At 38.8% G+C, this 19,438-nt stretch overlaps 3 protein-coding genes, 1 long non-coding RNA gene and 2 pseudogenes across 8 annotated transcripts in view; 2 read left to right on the top strand and 4 right to left on the bottom strand.

Annotated features, from left to right (window-relative positions):
• LOC146448459 (E3 ubiquitin-protein ligase TRIM45-like) overlaps positions 1-19,438 on the bottom strand; it is a 216,495-nt gene that overhangs the window by 99,976 nt on the left and 97,081 nt on the right. The window lies entirely within an intron of this gene.
• Positions 1-19,438, bottom strand: part of LOC146448467 (E3 ubiquitin-protein ligase TRIM45-like) — a 79,135-nt pseudogene that overhangs the window by 13,339 nt on the left and 46,358 nt on the right. The gene's annotated exons all lie outside the window — the stretch shown is intronic.
• LOC146448474 (uncharacterized) lies at positions 4-2,763 on the top strand. 3 transcript variants are annotated; one of them, XR_014861056.1, is made up of 4 exons: positions 4-136; positions 1,686-1,795; positions 2,197-2,263; positions 2,438-2,763. It is a non-coding gene; the product is annotated as an uncharacterized LOC146448474 (long non-coding RNA). The 3 variants fall into 3 exon arrangements; XR_014861058.1 differs by having other exon boundaries at positions 63-150; XR_014861057.1 differs by having other exon boundaries at positions 82-155.
• Positions 3,527-19,438, bottom strand: part of LOC146448463 (E3 ubiquitin-protein ligase TRIM45-like) — a 90,981-nt gene continuing 75,069 nt past the window's right edge. The window contains exon 2 of the mRNA XM_085102527.1: positions 3,527-4,032. The gene's annotated coding sequence lies outside the window, so the exon portion shown is untranslated. The remainder of the gene's footprint in view (positions 4,033-19,438) is intronic.
• On the bottom strand, positions 4,658-7,009 carry LOC146448473 (E3 ubiquitin-protein ligase TRIM45-like). Its single transcript, XM_085102528.1, has one exon. The coding sequence runs from the start codon at positions 6,979-6,981 to the stop codon at positions 4,735-4,737; it is 2,247 nt and encodes a 748-aa protein (XP_084958654.1). The 5' UTR covers positions 6,982-7,009; the 3' UTR covers positions 4,658-4,734.
• Positions 11,568-19,438, top strand: part of LOC146448472 (uncharacterized) — a 7,913-nt pseudogene continuing 42 nt past the window's right edge.

The following is a 19,438-nucleotide window of genomic DNA, read 5'->3' as shown; positions in this document are numbered from 1 at the left end:
AAAGCCAAGGTTTAGTCTAGTTTTCTTTTGTTTATTCTTCTAGCAGTTCAGTTGTTCTAGATCTCTCAGGCATTGAAGGAGAAAGGAAAAAAAGTTGGTTATTTGGGTTGCCCTGTCGGACCTCCAGCCTGATGTGGTAACAAATCTCTTGTGAGGTTTTCCTTTAATTTTTATTTTCGAGTAACTTACGTTGGCAGCGCCTGTCGCTTTCATAAGCTGTCCGGTTATCTCCTGACACACGTTTTGGCAAAGAATCGGTTCCTTGAGTTACGGAAAGATGAAGTCATACAATAGCTTATGAGATCAAGCCATCTATGCATAAGAATGTGTATTTTTGTCTTTTTTGGACAAAATAAAATAAGTTGGAAATTGTTTGGTGCATTACACCGCACATATCTAGTATGAAAAATGCTCAGTAATCCATCAAAATTGGACGGATGAATACTAACATTCTTTATCAGATGATACAACATTAATGGTATCGAATAAATGCCTAATCATCGAGGAACAAGCCATGGTCATTTTGTGCAGTTGTGGGGGAACTGTATCCCAGATTAGGGACCATTACATCAATCCATTATTAAAATCAGCTCAATCTCCCTGGGGGACATAGGGTGGAGGGGGGGGGGGGGGAATGCGACATTAACGGCTTTTTTTATTTTGTTTTTGACACGACTAAAGCTCAAAACTTAGAAAAACAAATCGAGATCATTTCTGCACTGTTGTTGTGTCTTCTCTGATATCCGTCCTCTATTTTCAGCCAATTTTTAACCTTGGAAGTCTCTGTATCGAAATGGATAATTATTCTCCTCACCATGCATTACTCATATATTTCTTGTCATAGTTGTTGGGAGAATTTGCTTAAACATCTAGACATTCTGTCTTTGATGGTCATTTCATTTCGATTCCTTATTCTCATGCGTGCAATCAAAAGTATAGATTTTACGGAAGAAGTAACATCTATTGTAGGCTGTTTACCAATCAGGCCGCCTTATCTATTGTTATGCTATTACTGATTTAAGCATCGCATTGTACTTAGTTAGACAGACTTATTTTTAATTTCTATTCATGTAAAATAGATTAACTTTCGCCATTTTGGGGTAGAAAACAAAACAAAATTATTAGGATAATTTTTTTTACTAATTCCAGGTTTCTTGCGGAGTATTTTGAAGGAATTTTTCCTCGCGATAATCCAAGTAACACGCGCTTCTCCATCAACTTCTTCACCTCTATTGGACTGGGAGGAGTCACGTTTGATCCAAACTCAGTCGTTTTAGTCAATTAGTTACTACAGCAACGGACATTACATTTACTATTGGCTATCCTAAAAAAACAGACTGAAGTTGATGATCAAAAATTGAATAGTGATGTTGGCTGTCGGACATGCGTAACACGCAACTTTTTTTTCGCCTTCCTCTTTGGCAAGGGCTACGTCTTCGCGTACCTGTTTGACACAGGAAAAGCAGTAGTGCAAATGAATTAAACTTGCGTACAAGAATGTGGGTAGATTCGGTACAAACGAGCCAGCTTTTTCTAGCTTTTTGCTGATCGCTTTCTGTACCCGAAGCAAAAACAAACTTCTAGTAATCCGAGTTTGCCTCTTAAAATTCTAATATTCAATAGTTGTCATCACTTAGTATTTTACTTGGAAATCCAGATTCAAAATTACTTGCTTCCTTTCGCAGCGATGAGCTAAGAGAACATCTGAAGAACGCCCCAAAAATGATTATGGCGCAGCAGAGGGCTGGGGCGAGTGACAGTGACTCGGATTCTTCGAACGATAGCAGCAGCGAAGGTTTGTGGGAAAAGTTTGATAAAGAACAAGAATAAAATTTTAAGTGATGTTTTTGTAAACTAATTGGATTGTGGAAGTATGAAAGACAAATCATGAATAGCGTGGCATTTATTTGCTGTAAAATTCATTGAATTAGATATTTTTGACCAAATATTTTTCATTTTGTTGTTTTGAGGAGACTTCTGTTGGCTCTTATCTCGTTTTACATGAGCTCTTTTAGCCGCACAAGGCCGCGGTTAAACATGAATAGTTACGCCATAACTTCTGCAAACTTTTGAGTTCTTTTGCAAACGGCCGGTCACCTTAGTAAATTCATGCTTTGGATGAGGAGTGTTTATTTTATCGCACTGTCTGGTGTTTATTTGTGCTCGAGAAACACAGTGTGCGTTTTCTCTCTACAGACAGCTCAAGCTCTGAAGAATCGTCGGAATCTTCCGAAGAATCTTCGGACGGTGACCGGAAGAGAAGGTCAGTGAATATGCTTTTCATATTGAGTCTCTTTGTTTTCATTTGAATTAAGGGCTGAGGATGCATGATGTAGATTTGATCTGATAATAGGATTAATTGATCTGAATGTTCTTTAGCTCAGATGCAAATAATCCTTTGACGTTATTGTTTGTTTGTTTGTTTGTCTGTGTTCAGGAATAAAAAGAAGCGAGCACACAAGAAAAAAGAGACAAGAAAACAAAATAAAAGGCGGTGAAGCTATGGCTTTAAGAAAACCTGAATGTGAATTTAAACACTTACGTCAAGTGCCAAGAGTTCCTCGTCAACAAACAAACTGAAGAAACTGTACTTCCCAGAATAGCTCATGTAGTTCCTGATTTTGTGACCTTGGCAAAATGATGGGGAAGGATTTGCAAACAAGCATATCTCTTATATAGTTTGGAATTGTTCAAATGGAACTTAGTTTCATCGAACTTCCGCTGACAAATGTAAATAAAATCCATTTACCAGTTTTAATCCTTGATTCTTGAGTTATGTGAGTGAGCCCTAGAGTAGAATTACTTCGTATTACTTACAAGTTTTTCCAAACACTCACGCGCTCTCTCTCTCTCTCCTTGTTTCTATTTTGTCTGGAGATGGGTAGTGGTCACGCAACGTGGAGAGAGGAGTTGCGTGACGTCCCTAATAGCGGCTTCTTACGGGAGACTAGCAGTAGGGGATGGCAATTTGCTCTCACATTTGCTAGCATGATGCCTGGTGGTTTGGAATCACTCAAGCTATCAATGTGTGTTGGGAATTGTAGAATGCCACGTCTTGGATAAAAATTCATCGCACACGGAGGTGTTAGTATTTGCTGCTGGGATACAGAACTCATCCGAAGCAACAACAGTGGACCTCACTTATTGAATTTAGGGTAAGAAACAAGAAGCATAAATATAGATATATCTGGATGTCCGTATAAACAACTGTACCTGAGGTCTTACTCGGAACAGAGGGCGCAGTTTTTTTCCTGTAGGTCGGTGAATGGTTTTATCTTTTCCGCGGGTCTTGCTACAATCCCCTCGGGTTCTCGGTCAAGATAAAATAAATTCCGTCAGTTGCCAGTACCAATCAGATTGCATGATTTTAAGAATTCCGTCCGCTCGCTAGCCTCGTAAGCAGACGTTCTTTGGCTCGCACGTCACGCACTCCTCCCCACAAGTGTCATGACGAGCTAAAAAACGTCTGCTTAGGAGGCTACTCGCTTAGTGCAAACTAAGGAAAAAAACAACAACAACAACAAAGTAATGCATACACAAGCTTTTTATTTTGTTTGACCTAAGAAACTAGTTTTACAGTATCAATTCGTAAATTTTTAGAGACCATTGCCTATCACATTATTTCTACAGACGATTGTACCAATAATGAAACATGGCACTTACTTTCTGATTAATATGCACATTTATGCTTATAAAGCTTGTAAATACACATGCATGCTATAAATGTTTAGCTTTCTTGACGAAAATTGATAATCAAATTACACAAGTAAGTTATTACGAGATATTGGAAAACTATACTTGCAGATTATCTTTTAAAATTATTAGCCGTTACAATAGTAGATGTGTTTCACGCTCGAGCATCTGTGAAACTGAAGGTATTGTTTGTGCAAAGGTGAAGTTTGTATTGAGGCGGCTAATGTATTAATGTACAAAGGGATTAACAATGGCTCCACCACCAATAACTTCATTTTCCAGCCAACAATACCATGTGCTTGGCTCAGTAACAAGTAATACAACAAGCAAGCTGTAAACCTTGCTTAAATACTAATCTATACAAAAACTTATTAAAAAGCACATTAAAAAACGTTTTGGGGGTGATGATTTCTACACAAAATGATAAGGCAGAAATTTTCACCCCAAAATACCACGTGCTTGGCTCTGTAACAAGCAATGCAAGATCAACTAGATGTCAACCGTGCTTAAATACTAACCTTTACAAAAACCTACTAAAAGCACATTGATAAAATGTTTTTGACAATGATGATTTCTGCATAAAATATGTTAAAATTTTGTACAAAAGAAGAATTTTAGCAACAAAGATCGAAGTTACCCTTCGAATGATACAGAAGATACAATAAAGTAGGTAAGAAGTAACTTGAAAGACTATGTTAATAGAGTCAACTGCATCAGGTCCCTAGTGTTATAAAAAACTAATTAAGCTAAAAGTATTGGTTACATAATTTTTTATTGTATAAATTTTAAAATTCAAACTGGCTGCTAGCTCTCATCGAATCCAGGGCGCCTACATTAACAACTCCTTTTTTTGTTTCAACTTTTTTAAAGACTCAACTCACAAGTAAAACGGTAAATAATAAAAAACAATGATAGAAAAGAGAGCTTTTCACCCTCCAACCCCCCCCCCCCCCCCCCACCCCGATTATCGTGAAAGCCGTGTTAATAGAGACGGTCAAAATAAGCTTATTCTTCGTGATATACGTACAGGTGGAAAAAATTTCAGTTACTGAATATTTGAATGCGATGATTAGCGTTTTCACAAACAACAAATTGCTTGTTACTTAAAACTGCCACAGAATAAGGACAATCCAACTCTTCTAAGTTGCTGCCCCTTTTCCCAAACTTGCCAACAAACTTACCATTCAGTTCAAAGACTTGTATTCTGTGATTACCCTGATCACACACCATCAGTAGTCCTGACTTAGTCAATGCCAAAAAAAGTGGATATTTAAACTCCCCATCCCCTCCCCCTTTCTTACCAAACTTATACTTATACTCTCCCTCCCTACTGAAGACTTTTATGCTATGATCATTAACATCTGACACTATGAGATATTCATCACACTGAACACAGTGGACAGGAAAACGAAAAGAACCAGGCCCACCTATCTTCATTAGAAAATTGCCATCAGGGGAAAAGATCTTAATCAGTTTGTTACCTGAATCAGCAACAATAATATTACCCTGGCTATCCAAGGATAAACCCCAAGGATGAGAGAGCTGATTATCAAGGCTTCCTTTCCCACCAAACATACCCATGTACCTACCCTCCCCACTGAAAATCTGCACTCTATCGTTCTCACTGTCTGCTACAAAAATCTTTCCATCCTTATCAAAGGCTATTCCAATAGGACTTTGAAATTCCCCCTGATTGCTACCTTTGCGACCAAAGGATCTTATAAAATCACCATTACTGTTAAAGATTTGAACCCTGTGGTTCCACTGGTCAGCTACTGCTATTTCATCCCTGTTACTCACTGCCACCCCCCGAGGATAGTGAAACATTCCAACATCCGAACCTTGTTTTCCAAAAGATAAAACAGGTTTGACATGAAATGGTTTTACTAGCACAGTAAAAGGACTATCACGAACATGCTTCCCGTTTACCTTAATTGACAATTTACAGCTACCTTGAACTTTAGGAGAATAGCTAATGTTGTAGATTCCATCTTTGTTATCATCTATTTGCACTTTTGTCACGCATTCTCGCCCATGCTCGTCTCTCATCTCTACCGTTACATTGTCCCGCTTATCATAACACTGTTTTTTGTTAACGTTTCTTGTGGTCAAATTAAATTGAGCTTCACGCCCAACAGTTCCTTCTCTGAGTCCTTTGCCTTCAGCGATGGATTCACTTCCTTTTGTTGGGAACAAAATTTCCAGGAATCCAATTTCTTCGCTTTTGATAATGTTCTCAATCTTTTGGTTTTCCACGAAAACCACAGTTGATAGATATTCAGGGTCACGGTAAATATGCTTGGATTGATCTACTTCTTCCAGAATCGTTGCCAATGATTTTTTGAGCTGAACGACCTCAGCGTTTATACTTCGTGTTAACAGTTTATCAGCTTTTTCCAGCGATGATTCCATCGTAGTTATTTTCTGCTGAATCTCAGTCTTTGTCCTTCCAACACTTTCACCCGACTTCCTTGTTTCGTTTTCCACCGCAGCGAGGATATTTTGCCTCTTCACTTGAATTGTTTTGATCAAGTTATCAGTAAACCTGTTGACATTCCTTTTCACGTTTTCGCTTTGTTCAATCAGTTTAGCGTAGTCTTCATCAAGTTGAGTAACTAAGTTCATATATGCCTGTAAGTTTTGCCTTTCTTCTTGTATAAGAGCTGTCATCTCGATCTTTTGAGCCTCGGCTTCTTCTTCGATTAATTTTAATGTATGTCCTCCATGATCCAAAGTGACGCAAGTTTGGCAAACAGCTGTTTCGCATTTTTTACAGACGTACTTCAACTCTTCTTTCTGGTGTCCTTGTCTTGAGCAAAACACGGGTCGCTTCAATACATCCTCATAGTCCTTGTCTTGGAACTCTTCCACTGCAAGAACACGATGATCTTTGTTGTTTCGCATCATGTTGTGTCCAATTAGGCACTGTTCACAGTAAAACATGCAACACTGAAAGCAGTACGAAGCCTCGGAGCTTTTCTTGTCGCAGTTTCCACACGTTACTTGGGTTGTGTTGCATTCTTTTATGGCCAGCACATCAATCATGCCATTCAGATAAAAGCTGGTGGGAAGATCCCTCAGATCGCCGCTTGCAGGCACTCTGCTAAGGGCTTGGCACTTCGGACATCTGAATGCATTTTGACCGCCACTCGTCTGATGCCAGTGTTTTAAACAATGCAGACAGAAACTGTGTAAACAGGGAAGTTGCCTGGGATCCTTAAATAAGTCCGAACACACCGGACAAGACACTTCTTCGCGGAGATTGTAAAACAACGTTCGGATATCCATGTTAATTCGCACACAAACGGGGAGTGATTTTTGCGGCAGTCTTTGCCACACAATGGAGTCTTGTGATTTCCTATCTTTAGCTTTTCTAGGAATCTTAAGCGTATGCGCCAATCACAGAACACTTTTTTAAGAGGCTGTTGAAGGTTTGGTTTGGTTTCTGATTCCCAGGAATGTGGTGCGAGAAGTTTTTGTTTGCAAAGAAGGCATGCCAATCAAAAACAGAAAAAGGTCAATGAAGTGAACTTTATTATTAAAACTTCTTTGTAAAGGGCTTCTTTATAAAGCCGTCAAACTAAAGGGATAATGATAAATATTGTCAATATAACAAATTCGACGGAACACATTACTCAGAAGTTGGTTTTAATTATTATTAATAAGTTAATTCTCTTATTTTCTCTTCGACTTTCTCGGCACCTTGCACCACGCAATGGCGTCTCACAATTTTCTATCTATAAGTTTTTGTGAGGAATCATTGGGGTATGAGGCATTCATAAAAAACTGTTGTAAGAGGTTGTTAAATGTTTCGTTTTGGTTTCTGATTCCCAGGTATGTGCTCTTAGCGCGCCAAGGTTTTGTTTGATGACGCAAAGTCACGCAAATCAAAAAAGAGATGAAATACGAATACGTGGTCCATAAAATGGGGTCAATGAATTGAACTTTGAAGCTACTGCGATAATTAGAAGTAATGTAAATATAGAACTTTTGCGGCGAAGCCCACTAGAAGAGGTAAGGTTTGAACATTTCTAGTTCACTTTTTTTTCCTAGAGTTTTTCGGCTGTATATTTCACCAGACAGTGAAGTGTTGAGTGCTAATCTCAGAGCTCTGTTTTTTTTTAAAGGCTGTTGATTGTTTTGTTTTGGTCTCTAATTCCCAGGAGTGTTTTCATCGCGCGCAGTTTGAGCTTGATAAGAGTTGTAAATAAAACACAGAGAAAAATAATACACATTGATTCAATACTTTGAAGTGTGCTATTTAAAGCCTCTTTTATCATCAGTTTCAAGATCGTGAAAAAATTCTGCTATTCGCAAGCTCGTTCCCAGGGTCTCTCCTCTTCACCCCGAGACGTGAAGAGGAGGGAGCCTGGAACAAGGTTGACTAATTCGCTTCTGGCGACGGAAAATCAGGAACGGTGGAATATAAGTAATAGGGTAATGAAATCCTTACTTCTTTCAATCTAAACTTTCACAGAACCTAATTTACAAGTAAGGCCAGGCTCTAATTTCGCTTTGTAAAGCGCTCCCACCAAAAAAAAAAAAAAAAAAAAAAAAAGGGGCTGAAATGAGAATCTTCGTAGATCGCTGCTGAAATTGGGACTAATCGTAGTTCATAGGAAGCGGAATCTAAATAGACTTTGTAATAATTACCACTGATGAAAAGAGTAAGGGAGGGGCTGGAAAGTAAACTTCATGTTAGCATAAAAGGTCGCCACCGTCACGCCCTCCAAACGCCTCCAAGTGTTGTTTTATGAAACAGACAGTACAGCAGGAAACAAGATTCTATGTACTATGTGAGAATATGGTTCACGACTGAGAACTCGAACTCCAGTCTCCTGCATTCAAGGCAAACCGTGATAAACAATTCACTACAGGCGAACCCACAATAATAGCGAACAAGAGAGGATCAAGTGATCCTCTCTTGTAGCGAACGAAATAGCACAGCTTATTCTTATTGTATCATTCTTAAGATTACTCAATGTTGCATGCACCAATTAAAATACAGTATCAGGTTTTATTAAAAACTGGACTTTTGTATGAGGCAATTCCAGGGATTTGATTGGCTTAGCGGCCATGGTATATAAGCCATTATAATAATTTCATCGGGCATTGCGGCGTATTTTGCGGGCTAAAATGAAGAATTCAGCGGGCTAAAATATATTTTAGCCCGCTGCTCTGAGCCAATAAGAAAGAAGAAAATAACGTAGCCAGCCAATCAGAACTTGAAGCCATTCAACTGTTCGCGCCGTTTTCTTGCTTGTTTGACTGGAAGTGCTGCCATCTGCAAAGAAATTGTTTTGAGCTACAAAATCGATGGAAAACCTACCGAAGAAGCAAATTTCCCGTCGTCTCAGCTAGATGAAGAGGACTTTAATACAGAAACTGTGGGCGATGGTGGAAATAATTTCTGTAGTAGCTCCACGGCCATAGGAGTGAGTGTAATTTGTCTTCTTTGAGCGAAACCCGCTTAGTTAAGCAATTTCACAATTAATTTTAACAGTCGTAATTGACAATTTCTTCGCTGTTTACAAAATTCTGTTATTTTCCTTTTGAAAACTTAAAAGCAAAGATTCTTTTGACAAATTTTGCGGTGTTCTGCCAAAGTTTTAAGTTTTTGTGACAACGAAAGCTTTAGTACAATAAAATAAACGCCGACGCGATTCCGGCAGCGTTCACAGAAGCAGTATCGCGATCGCTTACTGTACTGTCTTTGATTCCTTTTGTTAATGCCCTCTGAAATTATTATAATAGTAATAGAGAAAATGAGCCTGAGTCGGGCCAAAAACATATTTACGCCCACGAACATCAACTCTATTGTTATATTATACATTGGCCGCGAAAGGACGACCATTAAATTTCCTCTGGTTGTTCCTGCAAGGCTAAATCAGCAAGATCTAGCAATATTCCCTGATTGTTTTTAATAAAACAATTATTCACGGTTGTTGGATATGAGATGATTATAGCCAACTCGGCGCTACGCGCCTCGTTGGCTATCTATCATCTTTTCTTAAATTCTCAGCCTCGGATATTGCATTTCTAGCGTTCTGATTGGTTCACTAAATCCCGGTTATCAGCTCATACACCGTAGTTTAAACTTATATGGAAAAAGATTGCCCCAGGTGTCACTAAGCTAATTTTTTTTTTCGGCGGGGAGCACCGGAAAGTTTCTTCGGAAAAATAAAGGAAAAAAAAAAGAAAACAAAGAAATACCAGACAATGCCATCTCAATATAAGAACAATAAAAGCCACAAAGTTCGATATGACACTATTTAATGGTACCAAGAGAGGATCTCTTGATGGTACGTATACTGAAGTTTCCTTTAAAATCCTTAAAATTGCAAGATACGATTTAGATCACATACTGAACAACAACAATAACAACCGGTTACCTTCAAAAATTTCAGGATGGCTTGCAAATCCTGGCGGTAAGAGGTTAAAACCGATCGAAGAAATTTCTCAGGAAGAGCTTTATGCCTGCCTTTATGTTTTTACGCATTTACGAGGACTTCAGGAAAAGGCCATAATGTTCGTTTCCGTCGCTCGGCACCACTCAGCAAAACATTTGCAAAAATGTGCACAGCTCTTACGCTTCTCGCAGGCTCCTCGATAAGCTTGAAGTTTAAAAACTTGCACTGAATGCTTGTCTCAGTGAGGTTGTACCTCGTACACTTGGACTTGCCTGAAGTGTTTTAAAACGTCTGCGAGGAATTCAGTTCAGCATAAAAAAGCCGTTCTTGATCCCCTCCTTCGCTCGGCACTACACAGCAAAACGTTTGCTCAAATGTGCACAACTATTACGCTTCTCGATCAGCTGGAACTTCAAAAGCACTTGAATGCTTGTCTCAGAAAGGTTGTAACTCGTACATTTAAACGTTTCTTGAATTCGAGATGTCCGACTGTGTCCGATCTTCTTCGCTTTCGATTTTTCATTCAACTCCGTTTGCAAAGAGCTGCGCGTGTCATGTGGTCATCAGACGTTTCGCGCGCTTTGGTCGGAGGTTGCCTCAACATCTGGTCGTTTTAATTTGAAAGAAATTTTTACTTAAAATAAAATTCAGCAAACTTCAACAGCAATATCCAAACGCGGAGAATTTAATAAAACATTTATTCCATTCGCGCTTGTTGGATATGAGATTAGTTATAGCCAACTCTGCGCTTCTCGCCTCGTTGGCTATTTACCATCTCATTTCCAACTCGCGCTCATGGAATAATTGTTAAATATCAAACGCGCGCTCGTGGAATAATTGTTAAATATCACAACAGAGACATGAGTGTTGTGCATTTTTTAAAATAGATATCCTCGCACAGTAAGCGATAGCAAATCTAGCGAAACAGCGATGAAGAGCGTTCGTCAGAAATCGAGCACAGTTGGCGAATATGAAATAAAAGAGGAAGTTCCATGGTTTTTTTTTCGTACCTTTTGTTAAAAATAGTGAAGTAACACCTCAGCCACGAAGATACAAAATAATTCTTGAAAATCGAGAGGAAATAAATCAACTCAATTCTGAGAGGAATAACTTGTAATCACTTCTAGCGCATTTTGGAAACAAAAGCGCGGAAACTTGTAAAACGTTAGCCGAACATTTTTCAAGGTTTAATCCATTCCTACCTACCCTGTGTCTCCCCAGAACAAAACTATAGACAATTGTTATTTTTTTTTTCTGATGACAGACAAACATTTTTGGGGTTTGAAATGACATCAAATTCGCGTGATACTTCCCCTTTATATGAAATTATGAGTCGATGGCGGTAGCATGCTAAGCACGTGTTAAGCAACAGCACCGCACGCGGGAAAACTAAAATGTCACGTTGGCTCCAGACAAACTAAACGGGCTTTGACTGTAAATAAACGGCTCGGGAAGAGCTTTGGTCATTCGGTTTCAAGCAGGAATAGACGAAGGATCAAACCTTAGTGTACGCACGGGTTTGTTTAAAGGAGAACAGCTCGTCAACATTTATTTTTGCATCATTTTGATTGAGCTACGTTGGAAAGAATTTGACAACAAATGGAGAGGCGTTTGCATTCTGTCAAGTGTTCCTTTCTCGCTGTAATGGAACAGTTTGTGCAAACGGTTGATTTGATGGACAGCACAGTTTTGATTCCGATGAAGCTGATCGATTTGCCAGTGAAAGATTTGATTCCCGACAAACTAGTAATAACTTCCTGCTGAACAACATGAGCAAGCGTGCTTTCTGTTCATGGTGAAAGCGATGAGGATTAAATTATCGCAGGGGTATGGTGGCAACGGAGAAACCTATGTCCCGCTGGAACGAAAAATCCAAGATTCTTGTCACCGATTAAATCAGCTCGCATTCGTCGCGAGGTACATTAAAACTTCCATACTTAACCTCGGCCCGAATCAAGGGCTGCCATCCTTCCAAGAATAATTTCAAAACAGAAAACAGAGCGCAGTTGGAGACTGGAACGAGCATGGCTGCCGAATAGTCGTGTCTTGCAAGGCTCCGCGGCCTTTTTTTAATTTTTGAGCGTAGCCTTTTAATGGAAAAGACAAATATATCATCAAAGCGCACTAGATCCGAGAGAAGTAGTACGAGCTCCACAGAATCGAGTTCACCGAAAGATAAACGTTCCAAAACTAAGAAAAGCGACCTCGGAAGGTGTGAAATTGAAGTCGCTGCATGAGATCGAAGAAGAAACGGTTCGGGATATTACAAACACACCGGATAACCAGGACATTAAACCAGTACTGGATATAATTATAAAGAAACTAGAGAAACTGGATGCCATTGAGCTATCTTTGAGGGACATTTCTTCTAGACTTGCCAGGACAGAAAGGACTGTGGAGAAATTGGAAAGTGAGACAAGCATGATGGATTCGAAGATTGACACAATGGACGCTGGGCTCACTAATTTAAATGACGAAGTATCCGCGCTGCGAGGTAAACTCACGGAAAAGGAAAAGCAGATCAACGAGCTACACATGAAGCATCTCTATCTTGAATCGTACAGTCGGCGTGAAAACCTGAAGTTCTTTGGCATTCCAGAGAAAGAAGTGAACGCTGTAGAAGGCGGTGAAGCCCTTGACACAAGGACGGTCCTAAACCATTTTTTGGAAACGGCGCTCGGCTTCCATGACCCAAGTAACACTATAGAGATCCAGCGCGTACACCGGGTCGGTAAGTCCATCAATGGTAAACCCAGGCCAATTCTTGCACGCTTTTTGCGGTTCCAAGATCGAGAAAGAATTCTCAGCCAAGGCTTCAAACTAAAAGACACTGAATATATGATACTTCAAGATTTTCCACAAGAAATAATCGAGAAGAGGCGCAAGAAGATGCCAAAGTTCAAAGAAGCCAAGGAGAAAGGGTTAAGGGTATCCTTTAGTAAATCAGAACCCGACAAGCTAATAATTAACGGAAAGGTTGTTTCATAAACTTTGAACTGTTTATTGTTTGAATATTATGCTATTTAGAATTATTCTTTAGATAAGCTGCGTTTCAGTTTACTCTATTATAATACTATAATAAGGTGCAGTGGAGCCTTTGCCGGCCTTGCTGATTAAGCGGCCAAGACTGGTCAGGCTTTCTTATTCGATACATGTTCCACTCTCAAGGGCAGCACTCGGGATATTTTTCCTTGTTGCCCTCTTAAATTTAAATTTAAATTTTGTTTCCTTGTGCAGTTCTTTACGTATGTTGTTTCTGTTTGTGTTTTTTTCTCTTGTTTTCGCTGATGGCTATTTGGACGCGTCAAAATCTGATTTACATCCTCAATTCTTAGTTGGTTTTTTTTCTTTCGTCTAAGTAGCCTTCCGTAGATGTGTGTGAGAGAGAGAGAGGAAGAGAGAGAGAGAGAGAGAGAGAGAGAGAGAGAGAGAGAGAGAGAGAGAGAGAGAGAGAGAGAGAGAGAGAGAGAGAGAGATTAAAGGGCACTTTTGCAACGTAAAATAGGGCACTTTTGCAACTGTCGGGCACTTTTGCAACGTTGCTTAGGGCACTTTTGTCACTTAGGGCACTTTTGCAACATATCATAGGGCACTTTGTTCACATTAGGGCACTTTGGCAACGTGGATTAGGGCACTTTTGTCACATTAGGGCACTTTGGCAACGGGCATTTTGGCCACTTAACAAAGACTCCTTTTTAAGTTTAACTAGATCGAAACTTAGGTTGCCTATGCTTAAATACAGCACCCCTTTTTCAAGGCTTGTGCCAACATTCGGGTACAAAAAATTTTATGTTGAAATTTCCCATAAGCTTGCTTTTAAAGCCAAATTAAAAATGAAAAGTATATGTACTGGCCTGTTTACGGTTGCCTCCTTCCCTCAAACTTAAACATCTATCCATTTCATTCTTTTTTGGCGGTGGTGGTGGGGAGGGGGGGTGGTGCAGGCGGCCATCGGAAGCTATATATTAAGGTGTATAAGAAAAAAAATTTAAATGATACGACCTATAAAAAACGAGAATTTTTTAAGGACACAACCTACAAAATGTTTTAAACCAAAAGTAAATTTGAAAATCGCTGATTTATGCTTTAACGATTATTCGTAGCAAACGCATTCGCTAACGATTTTGTATGCGCTTCGCGCTAAGTTTGACTCAGCAAAAATCGCAAGCAAACTTCGCATCTCCTTTATTCTTGTACAAGGCTATTACCACATAACAACCATAGAATTTGACCGGACAGTCGTTTCTTACAGGACTTCCCCTTTTTCGAAGGCAATTCTTTTTTCCCATGCGTAAAAATTCCAAAAAGAAGGCTCGTGGCTTAAACTTTTGAAAGACACAGTAAAATACGGAGCAACTTATGGTATATCGGATCGTTTCATCTAGTAGGTGATGGCAATTAATTCTCCTTCCTCGGCTAACAGGTTTATTATAGGCGGCGTTTAATGACGGAGGAGAATAAATATACAGAGTACGGATTGCCGGGGTTGGAAATGAATTGCAAGTTATGAAGTTTTCCCCCTTGGTGAAATGGCTCGCACACCTCAATAAACTTTTTTTCTTTTATTATTTATTCCGCTTAGAACTACCATCTACTATCTCCCAAAAGAGCGACTATAATGTTCATAATAACCTCAACTTCTATGTAAATTGTTTCGATTCATTTTACCGGAATCTTGTTAATCAGTAACGGAGAATGGTTATTAAACGCTAAAGTGATTTACTTCACCCGTGAAACAGAAACTATTAGTGTGTGATATATTTTACTAAACTACTATACTATCGCGCACTATCATATACTTATTCTGTTATTTTCTCTTGTTCAACGATGACTATTAGACACTGCATATTAGATACCGTTTCACGGATTAAGTAAAATCACTCTACTGTCTACTAATAAGTGTTGGTATGTAAAACCAAAGTTGAAAGAAGACAACAGAACATAACTTTGATCAACCAGGTCAGTTTTTCAGATGAAAAATGATGTTGTATTTTCCCACTGTCCATTTCAGTGGTTGAGTAAAATCACTCAAAAAGTGAACTTTAACTACATATTAGGATTTAGTAACACAACTAACAGTTCATAGTTTCCTCTTTTCCTGTACAGGATAAGATTAGGTAAAATAATAACAAATATGCTTGAGTGTAGCACTAATGATGATTTCCGTATTAAACGTAACATCTTGATGACGATTTATGGTTACTATAGCAACGATTGTGTCTATAAAAGAATGGTTGACTCTGATTTGTTCCCTGGGCGTATACAAAAAAGGCTCTTGGGCACTTAAATGTCTCACCAATATTTCGTGATCTGATTTAGTTGTAGTATTACGACATTTAAGGACCCTCTATTCTTAATCTCAAGTTCACTTTTAACCGATAGATCGGATCATAATTGCAACTCACTGATTATAAGGTATTGAAGGTGAAAATCTACAAGTTTTTTCGTAGAATTCTCATTACACACATAACTATTTCACTGAGTGGAAGGGGTGCCTGGAAAAAGAAGACCCAAGCAATATCTGATAAGTTGCTTGATTGTCCTTCTAACTTGCAGCGTATTCCCTTGTGAAACAGAAGGAGGATTTGACGTTACGCCAAAAGACACTATGGGCTCAGTTTACTCCACGCATCCCTTCAATTATGAAATTTTCTGTACTTAACACTTATTACGCACGTGCAACAATCCGGGGTTTTATAAATGCCACGCTTACTCTTTGCAGTAACCCTATCCTTAACAGCCACCATACATTGCGAAAACAAGCATCTAAGTTTACAACTATTAGATTGGAAATCTCGCTGACCTTTATAAACTTCAAGATCTAGTAATGTTACTACTCTTGCAGGAAGCAAATGTTGATTTAACTTAGTAAAGGGTCGTGATTGTACCAGTATGTTTGTGGTACAAATAAACAATTTAAGCATACCTGCAATGTACGGTGGCTAACTACAGGCCTTTTTCTTTGCACTACTAGCCCTGTAGTTCAAAAAGCTAAATATTGAATCTAGTTTGACCTAAGAAATCTAGGATTCTTTATGTGGAATTGTGCTTACGATTCATCCTACGCTCGTATTTTAAACGATTGATGATTTGTTTCAAGGTGAACATCTGTAGCATCTCTCTTCCCTCTTCCTCTTTGTTTAGTAACTTTTGAACAACAGTTTGGGAAATCACGCCTGATTTCACCATTCCACCACAAAACTGGAGTAAAAACTTTCTGTGCTCATCAGTAAAGATATTTCTACTCACATAGCTTGAGTTTGAGGGAGAGGCCATAGACACGCTGCTGTCATCGGGTGAAAAGTACCGACAAATCTTGTCGTTTAAAGTTTCACTTTCTTTGGGCAATTCAGGAGGGGGCTGGTCGTCAGCCATCTCTGACATTTTGCAGCTGGTGTTGTCGCTTAAGCGCCACTCACTACGAATCTTGTCATACACCTTTCTCGAGTCTAGAAAACGGAGCCTAGGATGGCCTTGAGGCAAAGGCGTTTTTGAGGAACTTGCCAATTTCATTCTTTCCGAGGGGCCTATCCAGATACCCTACTTCGTCACTTGGTTTTCGTCGGTGATTTAGGGCGAGATAAAAAGGAGCATCTGGATCTAACATGGCTTCGGAACGATGGCTTCGAAACACTTTGTAAAATTCAACTGGGCATCTTCATTTGTTTTTGTTGATCAGACTTCCTTTTTCACGCAAGTGGCGTTGAAAACTTCGCTGGAAGCCGCTTGATGTACACAGTTCGTACTCGGTGCCATCTTGTTTACGAGCGGAGATAAAAAATTCAGACAAAGGAAGGTCGAGCTCGTTGGCAGGTATGTTTTCAATTGCTCTAGACTCTTTCATTGACTCACAAAATTTCTTTCTTGCGTTTAAGTCGCTCTTAGTCTTGTATTGAGAGTTTTTGGATTTTTGCGCTTGCAAAAACTTCTCAATTTCGACTTCATCTTTGCTCGTAGCTTTCTCGGCTGGACTCAAATTTGCAACGTTTGCTCATTGTCTTTACCTGCTTCCAAGTTCAGGGCTACTGGTTCTTCCATTTAGTACTGTATCAACAGAAACAAGCCAATTTTTTCTTCTTCTTTTGTTTGTATTTTTTTGAGGACAAATGTTACATTAAATCGGTCTAGATGCCGGTCTAGATGGGAAAATCTAGACCGCCGTCAATATCAATTTTAGCCAATCAGGTTCTTGAATTTGATCGTTTCCAGTCCTTTTGAGACACGGCCATATAATAATAGCTCTTATTAAATACCGGATATAAAAGGGCGGAAAAAGAGCTGTAATATAATTTTTTCAAGTTAAAAAGCTGTAAAGCTCGAGTAAATTTTTCTGCCCACGTGTACATCAACAATTGCGTCAAGGTTGGGACCGTTACAAAAGCACTCTAAAACTTTTCCGAAAAAGGTGGATCAGTGATAAATGGCGATTAACTTCATAAAAACAGCTTAGCATTAACCGCCTCCATGTAATTGTAGTGAGCAAAATTAGAAATTTTCTGCAAAATCGTTCGAAGACGCTAATTCTTCCGTTTTTAGCGAGGGCACTTTTGTAAGTCGGACTATCGGTAGATGCAAAAAGGCCGATAACGGCAGAGTAATATCGTTTCTTTCAGTTAAATAAGTTTTAAATCTTAAGTAACTATCTCAGCTCTTAGTGTACTTTAAGAATTGCTTCAAGTTTGGGACCGTTGCAAAAGTGCCCGAAAATGTTTTCGAAAGAATAAGCCAGTAAATCTGCCATAAAAAGTCCACAAACTAATTTGGAATTAACCGTCTCCATGTAAATGTATTGGGAAAAATGAATATTTTTGAAAAGCGTTCGAAGACACACTGATTCTTCCGTTTTTTGCTCCGTTTCTAAATAGGGCACTTTTGTAACTCGGACTAACGGTAGAAGCCCACAATGAAAAAAAAAAATGAAAATAAAATAATGAATGGCTTTTTCCTACAAACTTTGATTTGGAAAATAAGGCTGAAGTGTTTCTGTAGATGTTTTTAACCCTTTTGAGCTCGAAAGTTTGCCTGTTTTAAAAATTATCAACCAAAGCGCTCAAAATTCATGTTGCGTTGATTTTTGATGTCAAGAAAAGTTCACAAGTCTATGAAGATGTATATGAACTCATGCGATTTTTTTGACTCAAATTTTTTCTGAAGAGATTAAATTTTGGAAAGCGAGAGAAAGCAAAGAAAATGTCTAAAGGCCTGGATATCATGTTAGCCACGGAAAAACGAACAAAAATTGTGTTAATTTGGGCTTTCCAAGGCGTAGGGCACTTTTGCTGCCGGCACGGAAGAAAAAAAATCGTATATAATTTAATTTCAATGATGAGCAGGTATAGTTTTAACATGTTATAAAACATTGAATATTCTTCATTTATACGGAAGGAAAATGCCAACCAACGCATCCTGTTGAAGTTATAAACGAGAGACTTGAAAGTGAAAAAAGTGCCCGACTTTCAATCTTTAGAGAGAGAGAGAGAGAGAGAGAGAGAGAGAGAGAGAGAGAGAGAGAGAGAGAGAGAGAGAGAGAGAGTGCGTGTTTTTGACAGTGCATGTTAATTGTAATCTTTTAATTTTCCTTGGCTGTATATATAATACTGTTTGTATGTTTGTTTTACTTTGCATATATACATATGTGTTATCACTTATCAAATATAAATGTAAAAAAAAAAAAATACTTAAATGAAAGGAATGTTAACATGACGTAGAATTGAAATAAAGTTGAGTATTTAAAAAAAAAACAGAGCGCAGTTTCACTCGGAGAATTGCCTGCTCGGAGAGATGAGGTGGAATCCTTGGAGAAGTCTGTCATGTTTCTTAGTCTTTTGAAAGATGATCGTTTGAGCCAGGAGATGCCGCAATTTAACGAAGAAATTCAGACCCTTTACGATGTTTTCATATTTCTGAAGGAATTGAAAGCAGAACTGTTGTCGCGGTCGAGGAATTTCGAGCTGCCAGATGCTAAGCTGCAGCACAAATTACGGGAATTGTTTCAGACATTTGTTCAGTACACAGTAATGGCTCGAAATCTTGCTACCCGCTATGAACAAGAGGTGAGATGTTTTTGACTTTTAGAGTAATGGTGGAGCCCGCGACTCGATCGTGGAGAATTCTTTTGAGGAGCTTTACGCAGCGATTGATTTGAAAAACTTTCTAGTAAGGATTAAATATTAATAGTACCGGAAAATATATCTCGTAGCCCTATTAAGGAGTATTTATTTTAGTTTACTAGTTGTGCCTGTTTTAAAATAAAATGTTTTTTGAAAAAAAGAAAGGCATCTTGCGGATTTATAAAAACTCACGGCACTAATATGGAATTAAAGGCTCACTTGTGA

This window comes from Pavona decussata, unplaced genomic scaffold, assembly GCF_977016875.1.
Source record: "Pavona decussata unplaced genomic scaffold, jaPavDecu1.1 SCAFFOLD_912, whole genome shotgun sequence".
NCBI lineage: Eukaryota > Metazoa > Cnidaria > Anthozoa > Scleractinia > Agariciidae > Pavona > Pavona decussata.
Note: the sequence above shows the minus strand (reverse complement) of the source record. Positions and strands in the feature narration are given on the sequence as shown.

Coding starts and splice junctions, on each gene's coding strand:
- LOC146448473 (XM_085102528.1), bottom strand. CDS start 6,981: ATGGATATCCGAACGTTGTTTTACAATCTCCGCGAAGAAGTGTCTTGT.